This window comes from Cervus canadensis, chromosome 24, assembly GCF_019320065.1.
Source record: "Cervus canadensis isolate Bull #8, Minnesota chromosome 24, ASM1932006v1, whole genome shotgun sequence".
NCBI classification, from domain to species: Eukaryota; Metazoa; Chordata; class Mammalia; order Artiodactyla; family Cervidae; genus Cervus; species Cervus canadensis.
Genome location: NC_057409.1, coordinates 14,683,457 through 14,711,391, shown reverse-complemented (window position 1 = coordinate 14,711,391; position 27,935 = coordinate 14,683,457). Strand labels below are relative to the sequence as shown.

The window sequence follows — 27,935 nt, the reverse complement described above, 5'->3', positions numbered from 1 at the left end:
CAGCAATCGGCCCAACCTCGAGGAAAGGCAAACCGAAAACTCCGCCACAGGTTCGATGCGGCTAGGGGCGATGACACTGACGGAAGAGGCCAAGTAAACTAGTCGAGTTACCGTCTTCTCAAGATGGCGGCCCTGGAATCACCTGCCCTCCGAGGAGGCGGAGCTCCGCCCCAGCACGCCCAGCACGCCCCACCCCGGTCGGCCCCGCCCAGCGCCCCCCCCCTCCGGCATGGGCGGCGCGGGTTGTGAGGTATCTCCGCGAAGCGCCTGCGCAGTGGGCATCGGCGCGCGGGGCGGAGGCTTTATAACCACTTCGTCGCTACTGCTCGGTTTCTATCTCTGGGAGGGCGGCTGAGGCGGCGGCGGCCGGGGCGCCGGCTGAGGGGGCGCTGAGGCGGGAGCTGTGGTGGCGCTGGGCGCCCCTCGTCCCTCGGCCTCTGGGGACCATGGGCTCTGAGAAAGACTCCGAGTCGCCGCGCTCTACATCCCTACACGCGGCTGCGCCCGACCCCAAGTGCCGCAGCGGCGGCCGGCGCCGGCGCCTCACCTTCCACAGCGTCTTCTCCTCCTCGGCCCGCGGCCGCCGCGCCCGAGCCAAGCCGCAGGCCGAGCCGCCGCCCCCGGCCGCGCCGCCGCCGCCCGCCCCGGCCCAAGCCTCGCCGCCCGAGGCGCTGCCCGCTGAGCCGGCCGCCGAGGCCGAGGCGGAGGCCGCGGCGACAGCGGGACCCGGGTTAGACGATGAGGAGGCGGCGGAGGGCGGTGGCTCGGGCCCGGAGGAGGTGGAGTGCCCGTTGTGCCTGGTGCGGCTGCCGCCGGAGCGGGCCCCGCGCCTCCTCAGCTGTCCGCACCGCTCGTGCCGGGACTGCCTCCGCCACTACCTGCGCCTGGAGATCAGCGAGAGCCGGGTCCCCATCAGCTGCCCCGAGTGCAGCGAGCGACTCAACCCGCACGACATCCGCCTGCTGCTCGCCGACCCGCCGCTCATGCACAAGTACGAGGAGTTCATGCTGCGCCGCTACCTGGCCTCGGACCCCGACTGCCGCTGGTGCCCAGCCCCGGACTGCGGGTGAGCGCGGGGGCGTGGCCCTGGGGCGGTGGCCGCGGCGGAGGGGACCTGGGGCCGAAGGCTAGACCCTGCGTGTGGCCGGCCGCGAGGGGCTGTCCTCCACGCACCGGGTGTGTGTGTGTGTGTCCGTGTCCCAGCGTGGAGGAAGAGGTGAGGGATGACCAGAGGGAGGGAGGCCAGCTGGCAGTTACGGCGGGCTGGTAACCGGTAACCATCAGCAAGCCCAGACGCGTGAGGTGAACGCACCCAGTACCCAACCCCTGCCTGAGGACTTGAGGTGGGGGCCGAGCTGTGGGTAAGAAGGGAGCTGTCCATCAAGTCAGGAGGCAGAGGCTGTTTTTGGTCCAGCGAACGCCCCTCTCCAGAGGAAGGGGGTATCTCTGAATGAGGAATAGGGAGGGGATATCTGGCATAGGACGGAATAAGAACATCATTCTGAAGGGGCAGTGCTTTGGAGGGGTGTGTCCATTTGACTAGGGGCAAACTTTGCAGCGTTGCAGGAGAAGGTGTGCTCTTCCTGAGACCACCACTGCTGAAAGTTGGGATGCAGGTGACTGAAATGGCTCTAGCGGGAAAGGACAACTCACTGGCAGTGCTCTGGGGGCAACCTGGGCATTGTGGTGTGTCTTCTGTGCCCGGCTATTGTGTGGCCACCCCTGTGGTCCTTACACTGCTGCCTTGGGCAGGGTATGGAGTGGACAGACCCTTTCTTTGTCCAGAGAGGCAATGGGGGGCACTGAGAAGGATGCCCAGGGATTGATATGTTTAAGAGAAAATGTGGTTCCCCGCTCCTCCGATCTTGAGTTCTTGATGTTGCACTGTGTATGCTGACTTTTTAAGGTCAGTGAGAAAATAGGCAGTAGATGCAGACGCTTAACACCACTAGATTTTACCATCTAGAGAATTCAGTGGAAAGCCCCCCACTCCACCCCCGGCGCCTCCCACTGCCGCCCCACCTTTACTTTTTAAAATCTGATTGTGTGTTACTGTCAGTACATCCCACAAATGGTTGCCTGCAGGAAAGAGGGACATCAGGCTGTGCCATTACCTGCTCTGTGACCTTGGCCAGATCATTTTATTCTTGGGTGTCATGTTTTGAGGACAAAAAGAGGCTAGGGACTCCTAGTAAAAAGCTGTGTGTTCTTTTCTTTCAAAAGAACTAAGGGCTTTTAATCATAGCCTATATATCAAGGCTGTTTTATGATTTCCATGATGCTGCTATTTGTCTCCTTCAAAAGAAGTTGTCATAGAGTGTCTTAGGGAAGTAAGATGAGTTAATTTATTTTCCTATTCTGCCAAGCTTATTTAGAATGTATGTGTTATTTAAGCTCACTGAGATGAGGTTTCTAAATTACTCTGAAGTGTTGTGGTCAAAGGTTGAGGTGTCCGTCTATGGTAGGTCACTTTCACTTTCAGTTATTAATAATAAGTATCAGAAAAAAACCTTGTAGGCCCTTGGAAAAGTTTGCTTTTATCTGGCGATCTGATAGTCTTCCTAGTCTTAAAAAGTTAATTTATGTGATATTGAAGTTTTACAGACAGTATTGATCTATTTTCTGAACTAAAGGAATATTTACTTAAGAGAACACTATTTGGTTCATTTTGGAATAGTATATTATCTCCTTTTTGAGATGTGAATTTCCTTGAATTTTAACTGAGAAATGTGGCATCACTGACATTTTATTTCTGGGAAAGTTCTCTTTTTGTTTATTTCTCTGAGTCAATCTCTGTCTTTGCTCACATCATTTAAAATAGACAGGAATTTTTTAAAAAATAAAATAAAATAGGAATTAACTTACAATCTTGGTGATAACTCTACACCATTCCTGACTTGGAAGTCATTAAAGAATTAGGCCATTTTTATATTAGTCAAGTTTTGAATTACTATCATATTATCATCCAGAGGTTTTTTTAATTAGTTAAAAAATTATAACAATTTTAACATAACTTTTAAATCTGTGGCTTTAAAGAAGGTGAAGTGTAAGGAGAGCAAGCAGACTAGAATCTGAGTATCCATGTGTCAGTTCAGTTCAGTCACTCAGTCGTGTCCGACTCTTTGCGACCCCATGAATCGCAGCATGCCAGGCTTCCCTGTCCATCACCAACTCCCGTAGTCCACCCAAACCCTTATCCATTGAGTCGGTGATGCCGTCCAACCATTTCATCCTCTGTCGTCCACTTCTCCTCCTGCCCCCAATCCCTCCCAGCGTCAGGGTCTTTTCCAATGAGTCAACTCTTCGCATGAGGTGGCCAAAGTATTGGAGTTTCAGCTTCAGTCCTTTCAGTGAACACCCAGGACCGATCTGTGGTATCCATGTGTCATGCATACATAATTTAATTTGATCCTTGCAACATTGTAAGATACATTTGATCTAGCTGTACAGATAAGGAAACTGAAGTTTAAATGAATTGAGTGACTTATTTAGGGTCATACAACTAGTAGGGGGTGGAACCAGGCTTGGAACACTGGTGTTAATTCCAACCAAAGCCAGTAAGTATTCTTTTCTCTCAGAGCTTTATAAAGCACAAGCTTATCAGCATTTTTGGGGATGCTACTGTTTGGCTCATTTCATCAAGTGTGGCCTACAACATTGAGAGAGCCAAAGAGGCTTAGAATCTGGTTTCTTTTCTGATTCTTCTTGTTAACTGCCTCTTACCTACTTTTATTTTTCTTGTCTGAAATAAGCCTAATCTTTTCCTTACTTGAGAGTCCTAATTGATATTTTCAGAGTGTTTTGAGAATTCAGATGAAGTTATTAGATAAACAGGGAGTAACTTTGTATTTCTATCACTTCTCAAATAGGTGGGGATGTGGCCAGTGGTTTTGCCATCTCTTTCTAATGTCATGAGAAAAATAGTTGTTTTGTTTTAATCAAACGGTTGTTCTTCTGAGTCAGGTAAAAGTCATGGATAAGAACTAGAAGAGAAGCCTAAGACCCCAGTAATTTCTTCTCATACCTGATCATCTTACCACAGATCAAGTTCCTGTCAGCCAAATTTATCAAGTTCTTTATTCTGTGTGTGTGTGTGTGTGTGTGTGTGTGTCTTATTTGGTGGGGTGAGGGGAGCATATGCGTGATCTTAGAGTTCTGATCGCTAGTTTCACTGTGATTACTTACGATAAAAGCACTATATATTAAAAGATTATTTGTTTATGAATATTTTGGGGACATAGAAAAGAGTCTTGAATTTTTCTTTTCCTGTACTTGAATACAATTTTATTATATTCATAAATAAGGGAACCAATTTCTGTGGGAAAACTTTCACATTAATATTATTAAGTACAATATTATTGAATGTAGTCTTTCTTTTCTTTTTTTGGCTGTGCATGCACAGTTTGTGGGATCTTAGTTCCCAGACCAGGGATCGAACCCCAGGCCATGGCAGTGAAAGCTGCTGATTCTTAAATCACTGGACCACCAGGCAATTCCCACCAAGTATAACCTTTAAAACATGCTTTCAAATGAGATAAAACTCACTCAGAATACAGATAACTGACATTTTTATATCCCTTTATAATCTTCAGACTGTAACTTCACTCAAATAATTTCACTTTAGTTTCATGCAGGTAGATGGTGGTAAACTCATTGGATAAAGGAGAAGGCAGTTCAGAGAAGTTTAAGTGTGGGACCCAGTATCTCACAGTTGATAAATAGTACAATTGATCTGCTACCCTTGAGAGTCTCTACTTAAGCACAGTCTTTTCAGAAACCTCCAAATCATGTAAACATGTAATGTTTTCCTCTCAAGTGCCCTGTCTTTAAACCCTTTCAGAATCTCTAGAAGATTGTTGTTGTTGTTCAGTCACTAAGTCATGTCCAACTCTTTGCAACTCCATGAACTGCAGCACTCCAGGCTTCCTTGTCCTTCACTATCTCCCTGAGTTTGCTCAGACTCATGTCCATTGAGTCAGTGATGCTATCCAACCTTCTCATCCTCTGTCACCCCCCTTTTCCTCTTGCCCTCAGTCTTTCCCAGCATTAGGGTCTTTTCCATTGAATCAACTTTTTGCATCAGATGGCCAAAATATTGGAGCTTCAGCTTCAGCACCAGTCCTTCCGATGAATATTCAGGGTTGATTTCCTTCAAGATTGATTGGTTTGATCTCCTTGCTGACCGAGGGACTCTCAAGAGTCTTCTCCAGCACCACAGTTCGAGAGCATCAAATCTTGGGGGCTCAGGTTTCTTTATGGTCCAACTCTCACATCCATACATGACTATTAGAAAAACCACAGCTTTGACTATATGGACCTTTTTCGACTATACACTGTCTAGGTTTGTCCTAGAAGACTTGAGGGTTTGGCAAAGGAGACAACAGAATATTTCTTGGCATACAGGGGGCAGATCTTCTGTACAGATGAATAGGAGGTAAGAGACTGTCTTGACCTAAATTCTTTGTGCAGTCCACCACTTCAGCCTCTCATTGCTGCCTTTGTCTCCTGCAGAGTCCCCCTGCATACCTGTTCCCAGAAGGTAGTACTGTCTATTGGCCTTCCTAGACAACTGGACTGGATTATCCTAAAAACAGGAAGCTTCTGTTTGTCCCTAATACATTTATGAGAGAAGAGTAAGCTCCCTGAGCAAGACAGATTTCTTAGTCAGTGAGGGAGGATTTTTCCTTTGTGAAGCTTTCCTGAATCTTTTCTCTTAATTTAACTCTGTTGCTTCATTTTCGCACCTCTGTATCCCCCTACAACCCCACCCTCCACTATTTACATCATCTTCCAGTCCAGTGTATCTTTCTTATATTAGCCAAAGTATTTATTCTAAAATAGAACATTTTATATCATTCCCCTGCTTAAAACTGCTCATACCTGACCTATAAGATGATGACTTATGTCTTTAAGAACATATTATTTATTTGATCTATCCTTATGATTTGAGAGCCTTTATGGTTTCCAATCATCTTTTGATCTTGTTTTCTATTTTTCACCTACATCAGTATTTCTCAAGGTATAGGCATTATTGAAAAGAAAAATGTGTTGGGATTGAATAAGCTTGGAAAATGTTGGATTGAACAAAATAAAGCAACTCTTATTTCTGAGCTCCTTAGACCCTTTAAACAATTCTAATATACACTGTAAATCTTGTTGGTGCTAATATGCAGGGTAAATCTTCAATCTAATATAATTTCCCTAAACTTAGATCACCAGGAAACATGTTCGTTTTTGTTTTTTGATGACATCTTTAAAGTATACCTGAAACTTTCGTTGTTTGTAGTTTTCTAAGCTCCTTTAACAGTTTTTCTGGCTTGTCTTCTATTAGTGTCCTTATTTAACACTAAATCTTGTGCTCTGAGTGAATTGAGAGCTCCTCTAGACTAAGATATCTATATTTCTAACTTTTTCTACAACTCTGAACAAAGTCTTTCAATTAGGTCCCAGAAGAATGGGATGAGTAGCTAAATTTTTGATAAGGAAGGTAAAGAATACAAACACCACAATTTTGAGAGGAGAAACAGATAAGAGGAGGGTGGACAAGAAGAGGACAGACAGGTAATCAGCAGTCCTTTTCAGAATCATATGGTGTTGAATCATATGAGTTCTGAGTATTGCAAAAAGTACTTAGACATGGTCCTCTTGACAGGGTGGCCTGGTGGAGGAGACAGATAGATAGTTATAAATGCAGTGTAATAGAAACTGAAGAAAATACGAGTGTTCTTAGAAGATGAATGAAAGGGATTTTGCATGATTGTGTCACTAAAGACTTCATGGAGGAGGTGATACCTAATCAGGGCTTGAAGAATATGAGTAGAAATTTATACCAGGCAAAGATGAGGGTAGAGAAAATTAGGCATCTTAAACCAGAATGTTATGAGCAAATGCATGGAGGTATGTAAACTCAGGACTAAGTCTGCAGTCTATTTTGGTTAGCCTCTGGGTGTGCAATATGGGGAGCATGATCTGGGAAGTGACTTGAGATTGATCTGAAAAGGTAGACTGGATTCAAATTGGTAGGTCTATCTATGCCATGCAAAGAATTATAGATTTGAAGGACTTTTTTCTTTTTTTTTTAAGGATTTTAAGCAAAAGAGTAACATCATGATAGATAAACTTTTCGCATTGGAGTTTGGATTGGAGTAGGGAATAAGCAGACCAGATAGTCTTGCAGTTGTCTGTTCAAGAGATGACATGGGTTTGAACTAGGGCAGTAAAAAGGAAGACAGTGACAGTATAGCTCATTGTGATGACTTGGCCTGTGTCATCCACCCTTATATATATTCAGAGTCTGTTTGTAAATGAAGTTACATGGCCTGGAATGGTGAAGTATAGACATAATATAGGAACACATTTCTTTAACTACCAGGATTTGTTGGCGCATAATCAAATTCATACTAATGGGATTTCCACCCCCCAGGCCAGAGTAAGGTAATGTTGTGGTCTAGCCTGTCACATTATAATGTTTCTGAAGATAGCAAATTGACAAAATTAATAAAAGTTGTAAGAACTTAAGAGGGAGAAAGGATGCTTCTATCTTCTTAGCATCGTGTAATTTCCTAGACCTTACTTTTATTATTTATTTTTCTAGGACATAGGTTTGTTGTTTTTTTTTTTCCATTCATTTTTATTAGTTGGAGGCTAATTACTTTACAATATTGTAGTGGTTTTTGCCATACTGAATGCTCTGTTGAGCTAAGAAAGCAGAGTACAAGAGAGATTCCAATGTAGGCCAGAGAAGAGAAAGAACAAAATAGTTTTTTTCTTTTTCTTTTTTTGACTACCTAGGGTAGGAGATTGCCCTATTCAGAATTTAGGAATTTACTCCTCAAAAGGGCTTATACAGAATTTTAGGATTAAGTTATAGTAATTGGCATATAGAAAACCAATAGATACATAGATAAGTTTAAAAGATTGCTTTAGGGAAATGTAATGGCCCCATATAAAATAAAAAACCCGAAGAGGAGAGGGTCTCTATATCATTCCTTCAAAACAGGTGTTTTAAGCATGAATCAGGGTGCTAGACCCTGGAGACTAAAAAATGGTTGGTATTTTTCCTTGCCTAGTCTGGTTGGGGGAAGCATACATATAAACATATTTACAGTATAATGTGTTAAGTATTGTGAAGTAATTATGCACAGGCAGGAAGTGGGCAACCAACTGCCTGGAGAGGTTAAGTGGATTTTATAGAAAGGATGACATTTGAGCTGGTTCTTAAACGGATTAGTGTTTGCCAGGGCAAGAAGTAAGGAAAGGGCATTTCAAGGCAGAGAGTAACAGGGTGTGCAGAGGCCAGGAAGTGGAACAGTATGTGCCGTGTATTTATACCATGACTTTCAGGGCAAGGTCTCAAGTGCAGTTTTAAAACATGTTTAGTTACACTTGAAAGCAGCAAGCACCTATACTTCCATTTTAGGGATGGAATCTAAAGTTTGGAGATTTTAATTAGCTCAGTGTCATGCAGTATGAGTCAGGGGCAAAGAGCCTAGGCTAGGCACCCAAAAACTGGAATGCCAAGTCTCGTGCCCTGAGTAATTCTGTGTCACAATAATAGGTTGCTGTAGATTCATGAGTATTTGAGGTTATTTTACTTCCTTCAAAATTCCACACCCAAAATTGATATTGTCAGTCCTATCAAATGTTCTTTAAAAAAAGAGAGAGAGAAAAAAAAATCTGTTAATAAATATTACTCCCACTATGTGAGGTAGAAATATATCATGAAATGTTCAAAGGCTTCCTGACTGGCAGTCTAATTTGTATTGTCTTGTCTGAAGTTGACTTAATACTTTTTTCTGAGATCACCTAGTACCTTTCTTATTTAACACAAAATAGCAAGCAAATCACTTTCTTCAGGAAAAATATTGTTTATCTTTAGTAGTTATTTTGCAACTAGGTGGGATAAATTTGCTCAGAACTCCTACAGGATATGAGTCATTTGCATTTATACATTGAACTCACTTTGCTCTTTCTGAAAAGGGTTTTAATACAGCCTGTATTATGTAACATAGATGAAACCTTGTCATTGATATTTTCAGTGTCATTCTCAAATCAACTTGCAGAATCTATGATAAGCCTGGAACTTAAGTTGCTGTCATAAATATCTAATGTACAATCAAATAAGCAAACTGTAAAATAGATCTAAGAAAATGCTATTATTCTTTGGTTTGTTTGGGGTCTTTGGCTATTGGAGGAGAGCATGGCATAGGGGATGACAACACCAAGCCTGCAGTCATTGACTTGTTTAAAAATTGTTTGAACTTTCACTACTGCTGTCTTCCCTTCTTTGTTTAAATTACTTTTTTAAAAAAATTCTTATTTTAAATGTGTCCACTTACTAGGGTAGCCTGTGCATTTAGTTGAGATTTTTAGAGTTAGAAAGGCTAACAGTTGTAAATACATTGGATTGTTTGTAGGAAAATAATTCTTGGTAAATAAACATAAATTGTAAGAAACTTAGTTAATGCTGGTTGGTGTTGATAGATCCTGAATTGTGTTTCATAACTAAGAATATGTATCAGAAGAGATTAGGAGGAAATAATGGCCATATTCCATGTTGACTAACAAGACTGATGAGTGGTATTCTTGGATTCTGGAAACTGTCAAGAAAGAAGATATTTCAAGGTGTACATTCATGTTGGAAGAAATAACGGAAAGATAAAGTGAGCTTTCAGTTGCCTCTCAGTCTGTCATCAGGTGAGCTTCACTGTGAAACCTAAAAATGAAAAAGGATTGAAATCATAAAACTCCTAGAAGAAAATATAGGCAGAACACTATTTGACATAAATTGTAGCAATATATTTTTTTTTTTTGATCTGTCTCCTAAAGCAGAGGATATAGCAAAAATTAATGATCCCTGGACTTCCCTGGTGGTACAGTGTATAAGAATCTAGCTGCCGATGCAGGGGACCTGTCTCTTAAAGCAGAGGATATAGCAAAAATTAATGATCCCTGGACTTCCCTGGTGGTACAGTGGATAAGAATCTAGCTGCCAGTGCAGGGGACATGGGTTCGATCCCTGGTTCGGGAAAATTCCACATGCCCCGGAGCAACTAAGCCCACTTGCTACAACTACTGAGCCCAAGCTCTTGAGCCTATGAGCTGCAGCTATTGAGCCAGCATACCACAACTCCTGAAGCCCATGCCCTAGAGAGTGTACTCTGCAATAAAAGAAGCCACCACAGTGAGAAGCCCCTGAACCACAGTGAAGAGGAGCCTCCACTCACCGCAACTAGAGAACGCTTGTGCACAGCAACAAAGACTCAGCACAACCAGAAAAAATAAGTAAATTTTTGAAAAAGTATTTCTTTAAAAAAAATAAATAAATGAGACCTAATTAAACTTAAAAGCTTCTGTACCGCAAAGGAAACCATTGACAAAACAAAAAGACAGCCTACTGAATGAGAGAAAATATTTTCTAATGATATGAGTGATAAGGAGTTAATATCCAAAATATATAAGCAGCTCATACAAATCAACATCAAAAAAACAAAAACAGTCCAGTTGAAAAATGGGCAGACTTGAATAGACATTTTTCCAAAGAAGACATACAAATGACCAACAGTCACATGAAGAGATGCTCAGCATCATTCATTAATCATCAAAGAAATGCAAATTAAAATCGGTGAGATGTTATCTCACACCTATCAGAATGGCTATCATCAACACGGCCACAAATAACAAATGCTGGCAAGGATGCAGAGAAAAGGGAACCGTCATACACCTTTGGTGGCAATGTAAATTGGTTTCGCCATTATGAAAAACAGTATGGAGATTTCTCCAAAAATTAAAAATAGAATTACCATGTGTACATGCGTGCTAAATCACTTCAGTCATGTCCGACTCTGTGCGACCCTATGTACTGTAGCCTGCCAGGCTCCTCTGTCTATGGGATTCTCCAGGCAAGAATACTGGAGTGGGTTGTCATGCCCTCCTCCAGGGGATCTTCCCAATCCAGGAATGGAACCTGTGTCTCTTATGTTTCCTGCATTGGTAGGCAGGTTCTTTACCACTAGTGCCACCTGCAAAGCCCCTGGAACCCAGCAATTCTATTCCTGGGTGTTTATCTGGAAAAAAAAAAAAAAACCCAACACTAATTGAAAAAGATACATGCACCTTAATAGCAGCATTTACAACAGCATTATTTGCTGTTGCCAAAATATGAAAGTTACCAAGATATGCAATTGGCAAGATATAAGACTTCCCTGATAGCCCAGTTGGTAAAGAATCTGCCTGCAATGCAGGAGACCCGGGTTCAATTCCTGGGTTGGAAAGATCCGCTGGAGAAAGGGATAGGCTACCCGCTCCAGAATTCTTGGTTTTCCCTTGTGGGCTCAGTTGGTAAAGAATTTGCCTGTAATGCAGGAGACCTGGATTTGACCCTTGGGTTAGGAATATCCCTGGAGAATGGAAAGGCTACCCACTCCGGTATTCTGGCCTGGAGAATTCTGTGGACTATATATATAGCCCATGGGGTCACTAAGAGTCAGACACGAATGAGCGACTTTCACTTTCACTTTTAAGATATGAAAACAAGTAAGTGTCCATCAATAGATGAATGAATTTTAAAAATATGGTATACATATACAACAGAGTGCTACTCAGCCATAAAAAATGAAATTTTGCCATTTTCAACAACATGGATGGACCCAGAAGATATTATGCTAAGTGAAATAAGCCAGAGAAAGAAAAATATAATATTACTTATATGTGCAATCTAAAAAATAAAACAAACCAGTGAATTTAAAAAAAAACAGACACACACATATAGAGAACAAACTAGTGGGGGAGAGGGAAGGAATATGGGATAGACAGGATAGGGGTAGGGGATTATGAGGTACAAACTACTATGTATAGAAATGTTACAAAGATACATAGTACAACACAGGGACTATAGCCAAAATTTTATAACTATAAATGGAATATAGCTTAAAAATTGTGAATCATTGTTGTACACCTGAAACATAATATTGTACATTAACTATACCACAGTTTTTTTTAAAAAGTATACTTGCTTTAGTTTTTTCTATTGTTCTTTATTATACAAATATTCTGTCCTTTAAACAAATTCTGATTTCTCTAAATATAGCAAACCATCAAAAGGAAATAGTTTTGTACCCTTATTTATGAAACTTGCTATGACAAACTATTCCCAAAGCAGCTTAAACTATGACTGAATACATGTTGGGAATTCAGGCTGGAAGTCCAATGGTTGAGACTGTGCTTCCACTGCAGGGGACATGGGTTCAAACTCTGGTTGGAACTAAAATCCCACATGCCACTCAACATGGCAAAAAAAAAAAATCTGGCTAAATATGATGTTTTCCTATTTTTTCAGGAAGTAATTTGTATTTTTAGAATCTCAAGAAGAAATTTACTTTCTCACACAGAATATGCGTGTGTTACACATATGTGTGTTCTTTCCTCTATACCGAATGAAGTGGTGGGGGACACCTAACAGGGTTACCCCACTGGAACCAATGCATAATGTCTTAGCTTATATCTCGTCCTATTTGCTTACGCAGGTATGCGGTTATTGCCTATGGCTGTGCCAGCTGCCCAAAGCTGACCTGTGAGAGGGAAGGCTGCCAGACTGAGTTCTGTTACCACTGCAAGCAAATATGGCATCCAAATCAGACCTGCGATATGGCCCGTCAGCAGAGGGCACAGACGTTGCGAGTCCGCACCAAGCACACTTCAGGGCTCAGTTATGGACAAGAATCTGGACCAGGTATAAGTTGGCGTAGTCTCATTTGTCTCTTTATTTGATATTTCATGATGTGAGCCCAAAGTTGGGAGAGATTACCTTAATGTATGACTCAAGGATTAGAAAGCAGAAACTATTCGGTAATACTCTCAATACTATATTTAATATGTAGCTTCTCTCTCTGGCCATTTATAGACTGTCCAACCCAGGTGACTTGGAATAAAGCAAACTGAATTCTGTAGTTTCTGCCTTCTTAGTAATATGTCTCAGATTGGAGAGCAGTTAGGTACTTTTGCTAGGGGCTTTTTCAGTCCTTTCATCATGAGCAGAAAGACATTTGGTATTAAACCTATACTGTTTTCCTACTAGCTTTAAGTACATCACTGTTTTTGGAAGTAGGGTACAAATTTGAGGAAAGCAAGTGATGTTAGTATGGATTAATGATTAACCTTAAAAGAAGGAGTATCACACATTCAGTTTCAACCTTGACATGTCAAAGGAAACCTATTTTAAAATGTCATTGGGCTTATTACCTTTTATAAATGTGCTTTATTTCACTGATGTCATTTGGGAGAAGCTAGTAGGAAAGATTTACCATTCACTTTTTCCTGGCACAACCTAATCTCCTAACTTTTTGTTTTTAATAGGTTAGTTCCTAGCTTGCTGTGAAAATTACCAGGTGTATGCTACGTAGCACACACAGTTGTTTTTAGGTTTTGAATTTTAAAGTATCATGGCAAGAGGCTGTGTATTGTATTAACAACAAACCGCAATGATAGTTGTTGAACCTGTGAAAGGAGTTTCCTGAACTAAGATTTTTCAAGACTTAAAGCCAAATGCAGGCTACAGACTGTTCTTCCTGTAGAACTGTGCTTTTAATTCTGCCAACCTATTGACTGCTGAAATTCCATTTTTCTTGGAACCATCTCTCTCTCTAGGGAAGTCTCTTTGCTCAGAGTGTGGCTCACGTGCTGTGGAAGATGCCAGTTTGGGGGATAGGCAGCTCAGTATGAGACAGGATCCGTTTTATGAAATTTCCTGAGGTCTAGACGTAGCTCAGCCTTCCAGCGAAGTGGGTTGCACAATCTGGAATCCTCAGTCAGAAATTCTTGACTGCCTCATTTCTTGTGCATACCCCTGGGAATAATAAAACCAAACTAGGTTTAAGTAGGGGTATTTTTCTACCCATTCTTCCTCCCTCCCCTCAGCAGATGACATCAAGCCATGCCCACGATGCAGTGCTTACATTATCAAGATGAATGATGGAAGCTGTAATCATATGACCTGTGCAGTGTGTGGCTGTGAATTCTGTTGGCTTTGTATGAAAGAGATCTCAGACTTGCATTACCTCAGGTGAGATGAGAAAGTGTCCTTTTTTTTTTTTTTTGAGTATAATTGCTTTACAGTGTTGTGTTAGTTTCTGCTGTACAATGAAGTAAATAAATCAGCTAAAATGTATACTTATATCCCCTCCCTCTTGAACCGCCCTTCTACCTCTACCATCCCACCCCTCTAGGTCATCACAGAGCATCAAGCTGAGCTCCCTGTACTATATTGCTGTTTCTCACTAGCTATCTGTTTTACACACAGTAGTGTATATATGTCAATCCTACTCTCCCAATTCGTCTCACCCTTCCCTCTGACATCCTTTTACCTAAATCAGTAAGAGAACAAGATCATAAAAACAGTAGGTCCATTGTTTTTATTTATAGTCTTCATCCCTTACTGATTGAGGGAAAAGGATGTCAAGGAGACATCATCTGTCCTCTCATTACAGCATAAGGAAGCTGTAAAAACTTCCTCTGAAACACCCTTCCAATCATGTTTTTCTCCAGCTCAGCAACTTCCAGTGACTATTTTCCCTAACCTTCCAGATAGAGTTCAACTTCCTTAGGATGGCTTTGAAGGTTTTTTTTTACAGTCTAGCCCCAATGTACTTTCTACCTTTTCCCATTTTGCTTTCATAAATACTGTATCCCAGATTATCTGTGTCTCTTCTGTGCTCTTAGCTCCCTGACCATTCATGTTCTTTCCTTTGCCTGGAATGCTTTCTAATCACCTCACCTCCCAGCAACCCCATTTTATCTCCACCTGTTCATTTCTTATCCAGTCTTCAAGAGCCACTTTAAATGCCATTCCATCTGTGATGCCTTCCACCAGCTTTTTCTGCCTCATTCTTCTTTACTGACATTCTTTACATGTTCCTTTATAAACATCATTATGACTTTTACTTCGTTTACATGTCTAATTTTGTTAAGCTGTATTACGAACACTTAAGGTTAAGTATTAACCTTTTTACAGTTCCTTGGATGTAGTAGTCATTCAAATATTGTCCTGAAGGAGATAATATTTGCAAATTTAACATTCATTGTGTGGATGAAACACTTTCATTTCCACTTTAGCAAACATTACAGTATACCAGTTTATTACAGACACAGGAGTACATAAGACATGACCCCTAACTTTCAAAATTGCTTACCATATCTAGTAGAAAAGACAGCACAAAGGGAGTTAACAAAAATGGTTGGACTCAGAACAACTAAGTGTAAAAGTAGCCAAACTCAGAGTATGAAACTGTTGTAAAGGGTGTGATGAAATATTTTTATATCTTATCCCAGGAACATGATTTGCAGTGTCTATATATGCCAAGAAAACTATGCAAATCAAAGAGAGTTCCTTCACTGCAGGATACAAAATGTTTGGATGAGATGTCAAGTGCATAGACTATATAGGTTCCCGTGTAGTATCACACAAAGAAGTAGGTTCATTTTGGTGGGTTAGAGAGGATAGAGTTCAGCAGAAAAGAATGAAAAAGAGGTTTCAAGTTTAGGGACCTGCCTTTACAAAAAAATTAAAGAGCCAGAACTCTTAATAGTCTCACCTTGGGCTTTGCGTCCCCTTATGCAATATATTCATTTCTTGTAACCTCCTATAATTATTAATCACTCTTATGGAAAAGAAGGCTCTTGCTCTTATCAAACTCTCTGGTAACAACAGCTGCATTTGTAATATTGACATTAACTTTGGCATATTTCCTCTGCAGCCCCTCTGGCTGTACATTCTGGGGCAAGAAGCCATGGAGCCGTAAGAAGAAAATTCTTTGGCAGCTGGGCACATTGATTGGTGCCCCAGTAGGGATTTCCCTCATTGCTGGCATTGCCATTCCTGCCATGGTCATCGGCATTCCTGTTTATGTTGGTAGGAAGGTAAGATGTTGAATTCTGTCCCTGTTCCAACTTCGGGTTTATTGGTAGAGTTTTGAAGGAAATGGGGAGGAACTTATATTTCAGAGCTGCCTGAAAGCCAACTGGTTCTTGAATAATAATGACATTAATTTCTTAAATGGATTTTTGTAAACCCTGCAAGAGATCTAAAAGTTCTTATTAACATCCTGGGCCTGGTTTGTCTCAGTGACTTAAAGGTGAAATGCTTACTTCACTCGCCTATGTAGTCTCTTCTTGTATTAACTTTTTCATATTAGTTTATACCTTCCTGGTCTGAGTTAAATTAAAATGTGAGAAAGATGTCTCTTTGAGATGAGGGACTATGTTTTAATATAGATAACTTATAAGGGAATATTTACTTATCCTTTTTTCTCCCCAGCAAAAAGATTGATGTCCTAACCCGCTGACCTGGATTTTCTTTCTTCTTAGATTCATAGCAGGTATGAGGGAAGGAAAACCTCCAAACATAAGAGGAATTTGGCGATCACAGGAGGAGTGACTTTGTCAGTCATCGCATCCCCTGTCATTGCTGCGGTTAGCGTTGGTAAGAAGCTAGCCAAGACTACGACTCCGTCCCCCACCTGACCTCACCCCACCCCACCTACTCCCATCAGCTTTCTGGCCTCACAGTTTAGCCAGCTGGCCAGATGTTTCACCTCTGGAGGCTCCTACATTTTTGTGTCAGACCCACCTTGGGAGTTAACTCTTGTAGGCACTGTTATTGTTATTATTATCAAGCTTCCCTGGTGGCTCAGATGGTACAGAACCTGCCCACAGTGCGGGAGACCTGGGTTTGATCCTCACGTCGGGAAGATCTCCTGGAGAAGAGAATGGCAACCCACTCCAGTATGTTTGCCTAGAGAATTCCATGGACAGAGGGGCCTAGAAGGCTACTGTCCAAGGGGTCTCAAAGAGTCGGACACAACTGAGCAAATAACACTTCACTTTCATTATTATTATCAGCCACACTAAAGTATCAGAGTTTGGGATCTTTTATTCTTAAGTTAGTACCTAGAACTCCATCTGGCACATACAAAAAGGTTGAATTAAAGGATATTACTTTAAGGCCTAGTTTTTTACCTTTCCTCTTCCCTCTCTACTTGCCATAAAACCCAGCAAAACAAAATTTTGATTTACTTAATGCCTCACAGTATTTTGGGAGGCATGAGGGTTTGTTTTAGAGTAACAATAACATAACTCCATTTGCCGGGAGCAGGTCTGAGGGTTTTGCCTGTATGTATTCATTTAATCCTCACAACGGCATAGTTGTGACAGAAGTTGCAATAAGTTGTCCCATTAGCTGGGACATGAATCAGGGCAGTCTGACTTCAGAGTCTGGGCTCTTTAACAACTAAGCCCCTCTGCCTTCCACAGCAGTAAGATTTTAGAATTAACACTCAGGGGTGGGGTGGGGATCCTGAACCCTCAGAGTCACTTGTTTTGTGTTTGATTATTAATTCGTTCTGGGATTAGCATCTCAGCAATGAATGGAAGTGGGGAAATGAAAGCAACATACATGTGCTGTGCTAGGCCCTATGCATGCATTGATTGTTGGAAACCCAAGGAAGACATGTCCAAGGTTGTAATGGCTGTTAAATTGAAGCCAGGATGCTAACCCAGGCCTTTCTGATTCCAAGTCCAGTCATCATTCTGTTAGACCAGGCCACTTCTTTAGCATAGTCATATTCTGTCTTTCTTTGACCCTTTATAAAGTGGTTTGTCTGTCTTCAGCTATGGGAAGGAGAATTCAGGACAGCTGCAACCCGATGGCCTGCTGACATGTTTCCTTCTCTTCCCTAGGTATTGGCGTCCCTATTATGCTGGCTTATGTCTATGGGGTTGTGCCTATTTCTCTCTGTCGAGGAGGTGGCTGTGGAGTTAGTACAGCCAATGGAAAGGGAGTGAAAATTGAGTTTGATGAAGATGATGGTCCAATCACAGGTAAAAGAATTTTCATTTCCCTTTGAATTTATGGGACACAAGATAAAAGTCAGTAAAATTCAGCACATTTTACAGAGAGATTGACATTGGATTACTTTGGATAATGAGCTTTATAGGAGGTAAAGTATTTTTAGCTTTTCATTTCTTTGTTCCAGAGTTACTAGGTTAATTCCTCTGGTACTTGCCTCTGTGTGGCAGGTACAAACTAGTAGGACTCCAAGTAACTCTTAAGTATGCTGGTAATAGTAAATTATATAATTATAATAAAGTCTTATATCTGCACAATACTTAATAATTTTCAGAAGACTTTACACAGTTATTATTTCACTTGGTTTTTACAACAGCTCTGAAGAGAGAGGACCGGGGCTGTTATTATCCCCAATTAATGGGAACTTCTTTAAGCCTTTGTCTCAACATCTGTTAAATGGGTTTAAGAACTTCTGAAGAGCTGGAACTATAGCAGGTCTTCTGACTTTGATGTTGTTTCCACTTTACCATATTAACTAACCTGAGAGACACAGATCCCCAGAGATTTTTCAAACTTCCTACTAGAATCAGCACATGACCTAAATGTATTTGGAAATAATTTATGTTTGATTCGGTGGCATGTGTAGTATAATGGAAGGAATAATGGACTCAGAATCACATGGTAGTATTGTGTGACTGACCATGGACAAGGCATTTCTAAGCTTTCATTTCCTCATTTAAAATTGGGGTTATTAGTCCCTATTTCTTGGGAAAATTAAGTGTGAGCATATGTTAAAATACCTGATACGTGGTGGCTGCATGTAGATGCTATTCATTAAGTGAATAAATGAGTATTTTCTACATGACTATTCTGTACTCTGAAGAGTCATTGCAAGAAGATGCCAGACCCTGTTTTGATGTTGTGCTATCTTCAGTTGTGATGTTTGGTTCCATCCCCAGTGGCAGATGCCTGGCGAGCCCTCAAGAATCCCAGCATTGGGGAAAGTAGCATTGAAGGTCTAACTAGCGTATTGAGCACCAGTGGAAGCCCTACAGATGGACTTAGTGTTATGCAAGGTCCATACAGCGAAACAGCCAGCTTTGCAGCCCTCTCAGGAGGCACACTGAGTGGTGGCATTCTTTCCAGTGGCAAGGGAAAATACAGCAGGTAAGCAATTTCTGACAGAACTAGTTAGAATTATGAGAAGTGACATATCATGCTGAACCATTTCTCTGTGTCAGGCATGTCTCATATAGCATCTCATTTTGATTTAATCATCAATGGTGGGGTTTTTTTTTGTTTTTCTTTTAACTTTTACAATCAGAAAACAGGCTAAAAAGGTTGAGTGACACAACATAAAAGTTCTGTGTTTCTTCCCACTGTACCATAGTGACTCCATATAAAGAATAATCTTGACTTCAGATCCTCCCTCTACTGTGTTAGGCTGCATCTTTTAGGAAGGGAAAGCATGCATTTTTGTAGAATTCCCAAGACTATGTCCTCCATTAGGCTTGTCACTGGCTTTTAGTTGAACAGCATTTATGCTGTATCTTGTTGGCTTATTGATACTGTGATCCTTATAACCTTCCTATTCTGATTCCCATTTGATAAGAAAAATCAATTCTATAAACTTGTGTTCAGAATATGTAAGTCTTTATGACTAAAATGGTTGTGACTTGGTTGGTTGTTTCACCAGATAGATAAAACAGAACATATTCAGAGGAGCATAGCAGATGTTACGTGAGAAGCAGTTATTTGAATGCACTGGAGAAGAGAGGCCTGAGGAGGGGTAAAGGTGATACAAAACAAGGTACAGAGGTAGAGGAGATGCTTGCCTTCAGTTATCTGAAGGGCCTTGAAGTGGAAAAAAGGATTAAGACTTCTGCCTCTTGCCAAGAGATAGATTAAGATGATTCGGCGGAGGCTAGAGGGAAATGAATTTTGTTTCATTATAGAGACTGTAGGAAAAATCTGTATAAAGTCCAAAGAAGAAATGGATTATATCAGTAGATATTAAACTCTATACCTCTAGAAGTATTTGAAGTGAGACCAGAGGGCCAATTGGCTATTAGGAGGTCAAGCAGCAGTTGGCAGATGGGCTGAATCCCACACCTGAGTGCACGTCACTCACTTGGGAGCCTTTTAAAAATAGATTGCAGTGCCTTATCCCAGAATTAATAAATTAGAATCTCCCAGAGTGGGACCTAGGAATCTCTGTTTTGAAAATTCTCCCCAGCTGATTCTAGCATAGCCATTGCACAGACCAGCTTCTAGGAACCACCCAAGGAGATGGCCTTTGTGAAAGGCCTCTTCCACTTCTGAGAGTGTTCTATGGCAGAGCTGAAACTAGGACCCAGGTCTCTGACTCAATGCACTTTCCATTGCACTACCTCATTTTCCTGGACTATGGCACATTCCTGAAGGGCATCTAAGGCTGGAGGAGCAGAGCAGAGACTCAGACAGCAGGATGGAGGTTGACTGAATGTGCAGCTGTAGGCTGTTGCTGACCTGTTGGTATCTCCTGACTCTGGTTCTCTCTTGTTAGGGGATCCCGCCTCCACATGCTGGAGAATTCACTGCTGTGCTTTCTTAAAACCAACACCCCTGCAAATAAGCAGACATAATTGGGGACTGACTTGCTGAAACTGCAGCTTAGCCAGGCCAGCTGTTCCAGTTCTGTGAAAGCCTTTTATAGGAAGTGAATGAGTCAGATGGGTTTGACTGTGAAACCCATTATGAGGAAATACTTAAATGTGCAACCAAATGATATTGGAGCCAAGATAGGAAAAGCTATGGGTCCTCTGAGACACCATTAGGAAAGTTTGCTGCCCTTGTTGGAGTCTGACTCTTATGTGTCCTTTAAGCTCATAGCCTGGGGGTGATTTGATTGCTGAATGTTTAAGTTCCTAGTACGTGCAAGACATGGAGGGTAAAGTGTGAATGAGATGTGGCCTGTCCTCTTTTGGAGCTCACAACTGAGTGCCAAAGAGATGTGTAAACTGATTTAATAAATAGGTAGTTGCTGTGGAGCACTTCGCAGAAAGTGACTGGTTTGATGGAAGAATGAAGGGAGATAATGCTTCTTTTGTTGTTAAGAACTGAGTATGAGTTTGTCACACAGAGAAAGGAAACTTCCAAAGAGAGGGACTAGCATATGCAAAATCAGAGAGGGATAAAATGTGTATAGGTGTGTAAGGGGAAAAAAATCCAATGTGATTAGGATTTAGGACCTATGGTAAGAGGTGGAACTGGAGACAGAGCTTGGAGGCAGATCAGGTAGACCTTAAATGCCTGATGGCAAGAGGGAGCCAAGAAAGGGGCTGGTAGAGTGATCAGGTTATTGTCCACTTTGGCACTGATCTGAAAGTTGTTTGACTTGGACTTACGGCTACTGGAGAGAGCACAATTGCAGTTACCCATGCGGGAGCTGTTGAGAGCCTGAAGTTAAGCAATAGCAGTGGGGATGGAAAGGAGGGGACGATTTCAACAGATAACTTTAAGTGAGAAAATGTGTGGGCATCTGTTTGAGCTATTTGGCTTTTGGAGAAGATCAGATCAACTCAATTTGCAAGAGAATAATGTAAGAGGTATGTGCCAGGAAGCAGACTGTCTTGGAATACCCAGGTCTCATATTAACTTAAACGTCCCCTCTTTACACAGGTTAGAAGTCCAAGCCGATGTCCAAAAGGAAATTTTCCCCAAAGACACAGCCAGTCTTGGTGCAATTAGTGACAACGCAAGCACTCGTGCTATGGCCGGTTCCATAATCAGTTCCTACAACCCACAGGACAGGTAGGTGAACAGTCAGATGCCTAGGAGAAGTTGCATTTTTTGGTTGAGTTTTGGCCTTAAGAAGCTCAATGCTTCATGTTAGGGCTCTATGTACCATATAGTGGGATACATAGTGTGTATACCCTGTGGATTCATTGAGCACATTCTTGGTATGGGAGTGTTTGGCATCTCTTGATTGATTCTTGTTAGCACTTGATTTTTAGAAGTTTTCTCTTCCTTTTTCTTTTTTTTTTTTGGCTGTTGCAACAGTGAAATTATTCACATGGAACTTAACAAGCTAGATGGATATTCACCGATGTCTGTGGCTCTATGGTTTCTGCTCTTACGTTGATTCTTGCTTGATGTGGCTCCTGTAGCCTATTTATTTTTGAGGAGCTAGTGTATCTGGTATGGTGTGATTACAGCACTCCCTACTGGAGAGATTCTGGTTTCTTCTCATTGTAGCAGAGAAATAGAAAGCTGTGACTTTTTCACTCTCATATTTTGAGGAAGATAGTATGAGGGTCTGATCCTTAGTTGAATTTTGGAAGCTCATTTTTAGTTGTTTAAAGAAATTGGCAGAATAACTGATAAGGATATATAGCACAGGAAACTCTTCTCAATATTCTTTAATGACCTATGTGGGGAAAGAATCTTTGAAAAGAGTGGGTACAAAAAAAAAAGAGTGACTATGTGTATATAACTGATTCACTTTGCACTACAGCAGAAACTAATGCAACATTGTAAATCAGCTATACTCCAATAAAAATTTAAAAAGAAATAAATTGTCAGAGATGTTTGTGTGCATATTTTAAATCATCAAGGAGATCTAATTGTTCTTCTCCATCTTATTTGAGTACTAGATTAAATTTTATTTTCTCTAAAAGTGAGCTCTAGTCTACTGTTTACCTATATTTTGGGACTTTCTAATCCTGAACCCACGAACTGCTTTTACCAACAGGTGTAGCATGACCCATGCATGATTCAGCAAAGTGGATTTTGTCTCCACAGAGAATGCAACAATATGGAAATCCAAGTGGACATTGAAGCCAAACCAAGTCACTATCAGCTAGTGAGTGGAAGCAGCACAGAGGACTCACTCCATGTTCATGCACAGATGGCGGAGAATGAAGAAGAAGATGGTGGTGGTGGTGGTGCCGGCAGCAGTGGCAACGGTGAAGAGGACCCCCCCTGCAAACACCAAAGCTGTGAACAGAAAGACTGCCTGGCCAGCAAACCTTGGGACATCAGCCTGGCCCAGCCTGAGAGCATCCGCAGTGACCTTGAGAGCTCTGATACACAGTCAGATGACGTGCCAGACATCACCTCAGATGAGTGTGGCTCCCCTCGCTCCCAAGCCGCAGCCTGCCCCTCAACACCCAGAGCCCCAGGTGCACCAAGCCCAAGTGCCCATATGAACCTCTCTGCCCCAGCTGAGGGCAAGACTATCTTGAGGCCAGAAGATGAGAAGCCAGAGTATGAAGTGGAATGAATGCTCCTGTTCTGAGAAGCACACTTGTAACTGCATCTTTTGGAATCTTTTTGGGGGGGCAGGGATTTCTGTACTTTTATTTCAGAGATTCTCTGGTCACAGGTTTTCCCCAGGGAAATTCTGAGAAATTTGCAGTTTCTTACCAGATGAAACATGGAAATTTTGCCCTTAGTTCCATGCATCCCCACATCTCCGTTGCCCCCCTCCCCACTTTTTTAGTTTTAATTTATTGGTTAAACTTATGGTGGCAATCCGTGAGGTGTGTCAAAGAGTGTACAGATGTATGTGTGTATATTGTATGTATGCTAACATATTACTGAAGGACACATTTTAATAAATAAAAATTTCTGTCGTAATTCAGCTCCTCTCATTTTCCTTGGCTTGGATAGTCCTCCAGAGCCAAGAGTTTGATTGAAACAGACCACTACATCTTTAACAGTCCATAAATCTGAACTCTCCTAATCCCAGGGAAGAAAGATGGTATTCTAACCAGACTGCAGTGGAAGGAAGTGAAGTCGCTTAGTCATGTCTGACTCTTTGCGACCTCACGGACTGCAGCCTCCCAGGCTCCTCCATCCATGGGATTTTCCAGGCAAGAGTACTGGAGTGGGTTGCCATTCATCTATAAACCTACGAGTCCTAGCTTGACAGAAAGCAAAGCCAAGATTGTTTTGGACTGTGTAGTCAGACTGAAGAATTAGCTGGAGTCACTCAGATGCCCTCTAGAGGCAGCTGTGCAGTTTTCCTGTTAAAGCTTTATTTACCCCTTTCTGCATCATACTTACTATTAGAAATGTGCTTCGAAGGAGGAAAGGGGTGTCACTTCCACCGGCTCCTCAGAAATCCCAGTAAATATTGCATGGTTGTAAGTTGGGGAACAGAGGATTCTTCCTGGATGAAGAAATGTACCTGTTCTGCTTAATCACCAAGCAATACCTAGGTGTTTGTTACGCTTTCCGGTACACATTCCCTGTTGCAAAAAACAACTTTCTAGTTTTGCCAATCTAGTTTTATTTAAGAGGGACAAAGGAATCTGACTAGAATTTGTAATGAAAGGAGAGAGGAGACATGCCATCAAAATCACAGCATATTTAATTTTATCTGATCTTATAAATTTGTCAGAATTGAGTTACTCCTTGGTCTTGGCTCTGTCTAGAATAATGGTCTTAGAAATGAATGTTCATACATAGTATAGCAGAAAAATTAAAAGATTCATGAGACCTGATGTGAGTTTCCAAATCTGGCAGTAATTTACTTTGTGACTGTTTGAATCAGTTACTCTCTCATGCCCCTGATTTACTGACTCTCAGACAGTAAGTAAGTAAGGAGCTTCCAAGTGCCAAACTTCTCTGTCACTTTAACCCTGGGCCCAGAGTAAGAATTGAAAACATCCTTTCCCTGAAGACCAGATGGCTTTCTGTTTCTTTCACAGATGCACCTGCTCTTTGTCTTCCTGGCCTGTGCTTTACTATGATGAGGATGATGAGTCTGGACAACAGCCAACTTGGAAGATTCTTATCTCCTGGGCACTGCATGCAGACTTAGCACATTGCCCTGCACCTGGGACGGGAAGTGCTGTTAGTGGACTTTGGATCTCTGGAAGAATGCCGGAGAGGGTGTCTTTGTGTGAAAAAGGGAACTTGTTGGGGAAAGGGGCAGACTGTATGGGAATCTCTAAAATGCAAATTATCAACTCAAAGACTTGCATTTCTCTTGAAGCCTCATCAAGGGAGCAATTAACAGGATAAAATCAAGTCTTCTGAAGGGGCAGGAGTTTGCAGCCACAGCTGTATTACTGTCTAGACTCCAGTTCTTAACTGCTTGAGAGTTGTGTGTGTTCTCACTTAGCCAAAGTGGGGATTGTGGTCCTAATCATGGAGTTGTAAAGACTGTTAGATGGCGTACCAAAAATGCTTTTGTTAAAGGCCCATATATATATATTTTTTTCTCCCATAGGAATAAGAAGAAAAATTAAGGGAGATTATGGGTGCCATCTAACAAAAGCTCACAACTCTAGACCAGAGGCCATGAAAAAGCAAGCTTACTCTATTCCTTTGCAACACTGTTGTATCTCCTAGACATTAGCAGCCAAAAGACCAGTCAGCACCACCTGGAGGAGAACAGGAGTAATGCGTGGGAAAAGTTGATTCTCAGCTTAGAAAATGGGGAAAGCTGACTTTCTTTGTACAGCAGTGTTCACTCATTCTGAAATACCTAATGTTTCAGGTACAGGATGCAGCAATAAGGAAAACAGAAATGCCTGACCTTGTGAAACTCACGCTGTAGTGGGAAAAAGCAATCAAGATATATAGTCTGGATGAGGATAAATGCAGTGAAGAAAAGAAAGCAGGGAAAGCAAAAAGAGTAGTAGATGGTGCTGCTTTAGGTAGGTGCTGTGGACCTCTTTGATAAAGGTACATCTTGTTAGAGTCTTGAATGAGAAAGAACTATGTGTCTAGGCAAGAATATACCGGACATGAAGAATAAAGTACAAACACCTTTTGATGGAACATCCTTAGTCTGTTTAAACACATACACACATGTACAGCATAGAGGCCTAAATGGCTGGAACAGAGTGAACCAAGGAGGAGGGTAGTAAAAGGTTGAAAAGGTGGCTGAGGACAAGATTGTGAAGACAAGGACATTTTAGGTTCCTTTGAGGCCAGGAGGAGAAGTCGTCTTCAAAGCCAGACAGATGGGGTGCTTGTGGTCAACTTTAAAAGGCTAAAACCGGGGGGGAGGGCAAGTCTGGTCACTAACCCTACTTGGATGGGCCAATGGAAAGAAATTTGTGGAAGTGATAAATGGGTACTTATTCACTCTGACCTCTTTCTAATGTACTTTCTTGTACTCTAGAGACTGAGAAGTTAAAACTGTATGTCTTATACTTCCTTGAAACCAAGGTTCTGAATGTAATCTGCTTTGCCAGTTAGATACACAAACAAGGATGTTGAAGGAGGAAGTGATTCAAGGGTCATCTTTAGCAACCTTATTGCTCCTGCAAAGATACAGAGCACTTAGGTTTCCCTCCGGCGGTATACCAGTATCCATCAGTATTTGTGTGGATGTCACAGGGCTTCCTGATGCATAAATAACTGTTCGTGATGTATGGTCTCATAGTCAGCCAGTGCTGGTCTCCTGGTTCCTCCTCTTCCTGATGGAGGCAGAGGTAGCAGTTCTCATAGTGGACCAATCTGGGTGTCTCCTGGACACCCAGCCTAGTGCCCACTTGCCCAACTTTCTAGTTCTTTTGTAAGCACCTTCTTTTGTGAGCACCTAATTTACCTGTATCGAATTCTCTTCTACTTAAAATAGGTGGAACAGTTTTGTTTCCTGAAGTTTCAGAACCCTAACTGATAACAGTATTTGGTTCCAAAACTGGTTATAGATAACAGGCCCTAAAAAATGGGATTCTTGCTTAGTTATGACTAAGTTGGATTTGAAGGAAGTGAGAATCTAGTTGTCATTGGAAAATGGTAAGCTTGTAAACAAAGATTATTTACACTTGTGGTCATGTTAAATGAACTGTCTTTTGGATAAAAGACTTTGATAGACCAAGTGGCCGCCACAACGGACCACTGTGTAAGAAATGAAGACATAAATGGTGGTGCTTTTGCTAGAGAGGTTAAAAAAAGAAAGTGAAAGTCTCAAGTGCTTTTAAATTTTCAACTCAGGGCTGTCTTTTGTAGCCACAAGGCTGATGTACATGAAAAATCAAGGAGAGATTCTGGGTTAATTAATTACAACATAAGTTAAATTCTTAGCTTACCAGGTCTCTTAGGTGAAAATTAGGATGCTGTTTGGGAAAGAGTAAAGTGAAAAATGGGGACATTTGAGTAGATTTGGATAAATCCTAGTGTTCTGAACCCACAAACTCTACACTTTGCTTCTCCTATCCAAGTACTAACCAGGCCCGACCCTGCTTAGCTTCCGAGATCAGACGTGCACTTTGCTTCTCTTACCAGCAGAAGCAGCCCTTCTTCCCCCTGTTGATAGGGCTGGTGCTGTCTTACTTGGAGACTTTGGGTAGTTGGCGTTGAAAGGAAATGCTTATTGCTGCCCCTTATTACTATCAGATCTGTGGCTAGAGTCAGATCCCAATATGCTTCAGAAGCATATTGAAGTGAAAGTCACTCAGTCGTGTCTGATTCTTTGTGACCCCATGGACTATACAGTCCATGGAATTCTCCAGGCCAGAATTCTGGAGTGGGTAACCACAAAATCTGACCTTAGAGAAGGGAAGGTTACAGAATTATAAGATTTTGCTCATTTGAATCAGTAGAAACCTGGGGAATGAACGTGTGTGGACTGGATTCTAAAGGTGTTAGACCAGGAAGAAATGAACATAATTTTATTTTCATTTGGTTGAGTTTATTAATATGGGCATTCTAGAGATTCTGGAATCAGTATATTGGTGTTAGCAGCTAAGAATAGCTCTTAGCTGGTTGGTTGGATGAAACCTGGACTTAAGAGGGGTCTACACTTGCTAAGAGTGGACTCATTTGAAAGGACCTTGATGCTGGGAAAGATTGAGGGCAGGAAAAGGGGACGACGACGGAGGATGAGATGGTTGGATGGCATCACCGACTCAATGGACATGGGTTTGGGTAGACTCCGGGAGTTGGTGATAGACAGGCCTGGCGTGCTGCGGTTCATGGGGTCACAAAGAGTCAGACATGACTGAGTGACTGAACTGAACTGAACACTTGCTAAAAATTTCTTACTATAGTATTAGAAGATGAATACAAAAACATAGAGATAGTAGAGTTGGTGTAGATTTATCATATGTGTATGTACTCATCTCCTAATTCTGCCTCCAGAATTGTTCAGAGG

At 41.7% G+C, this 27,935-nt stretch overlaps 1 protein-coding gene across 5 annotated transcripts; it reads left to right on the top strand.

Annotated features, from left to right (window-relative positions):
- Positions 1 to 283: 283 nt before the first annotated feature.
- RNF19B (ring finger protein 19B) lies at positions 284 to 27,688 on the top strand. 5 transcript variants are annotated; one of them, XM_043445272.1, is made up of 10 exons: positions 284 to 1,066; positions 12,525 to 12,730; positions 13,915 to 14,059; positions 15,750 to 15,912; positions 16,360 to 16,474; positions 17,731 to 17,871; positions 18,799 to 19,006; positions 21,500 to 21,631; positions 22,622 to 23,128; positions 24,535 to 27,688. In XM_043445272.1, exons 1-9 carry the CDS (start codon positions 447 to 449, stop codon positions 23,100 to 23,102), a joined length of 2,211 nt encoding a protein of 736 aa, XP_043301207.1. In that variant the 5' UTR covers positions 284 to 446; the 3' UTR covers positions 23,103 to 23,128; positions 24,535 to 27,688. The 5 variants fall into 5 exon arrangements, with proteins under 5 accessions (XP_043301207.1, XP_043301210.1, XP_043301209.1 ...); XM_043445275.1 differs by lacking the exon at positions 24,535 to 27,688 and having other exon boundaries at positions 13,918 to 14,059; positions 22,572 to 23,458; XM_043445273.1 differs by lacking the exon at positions 24,535 to 27,688 and having other exon boundaries at positions 285 to 1,066; positions 13,918 to 14,059; positions 22,622 to 23,458.
- The last annotated feature ends 247 nt before the right edge of the window (positions 27,689 to 27,935 follow it).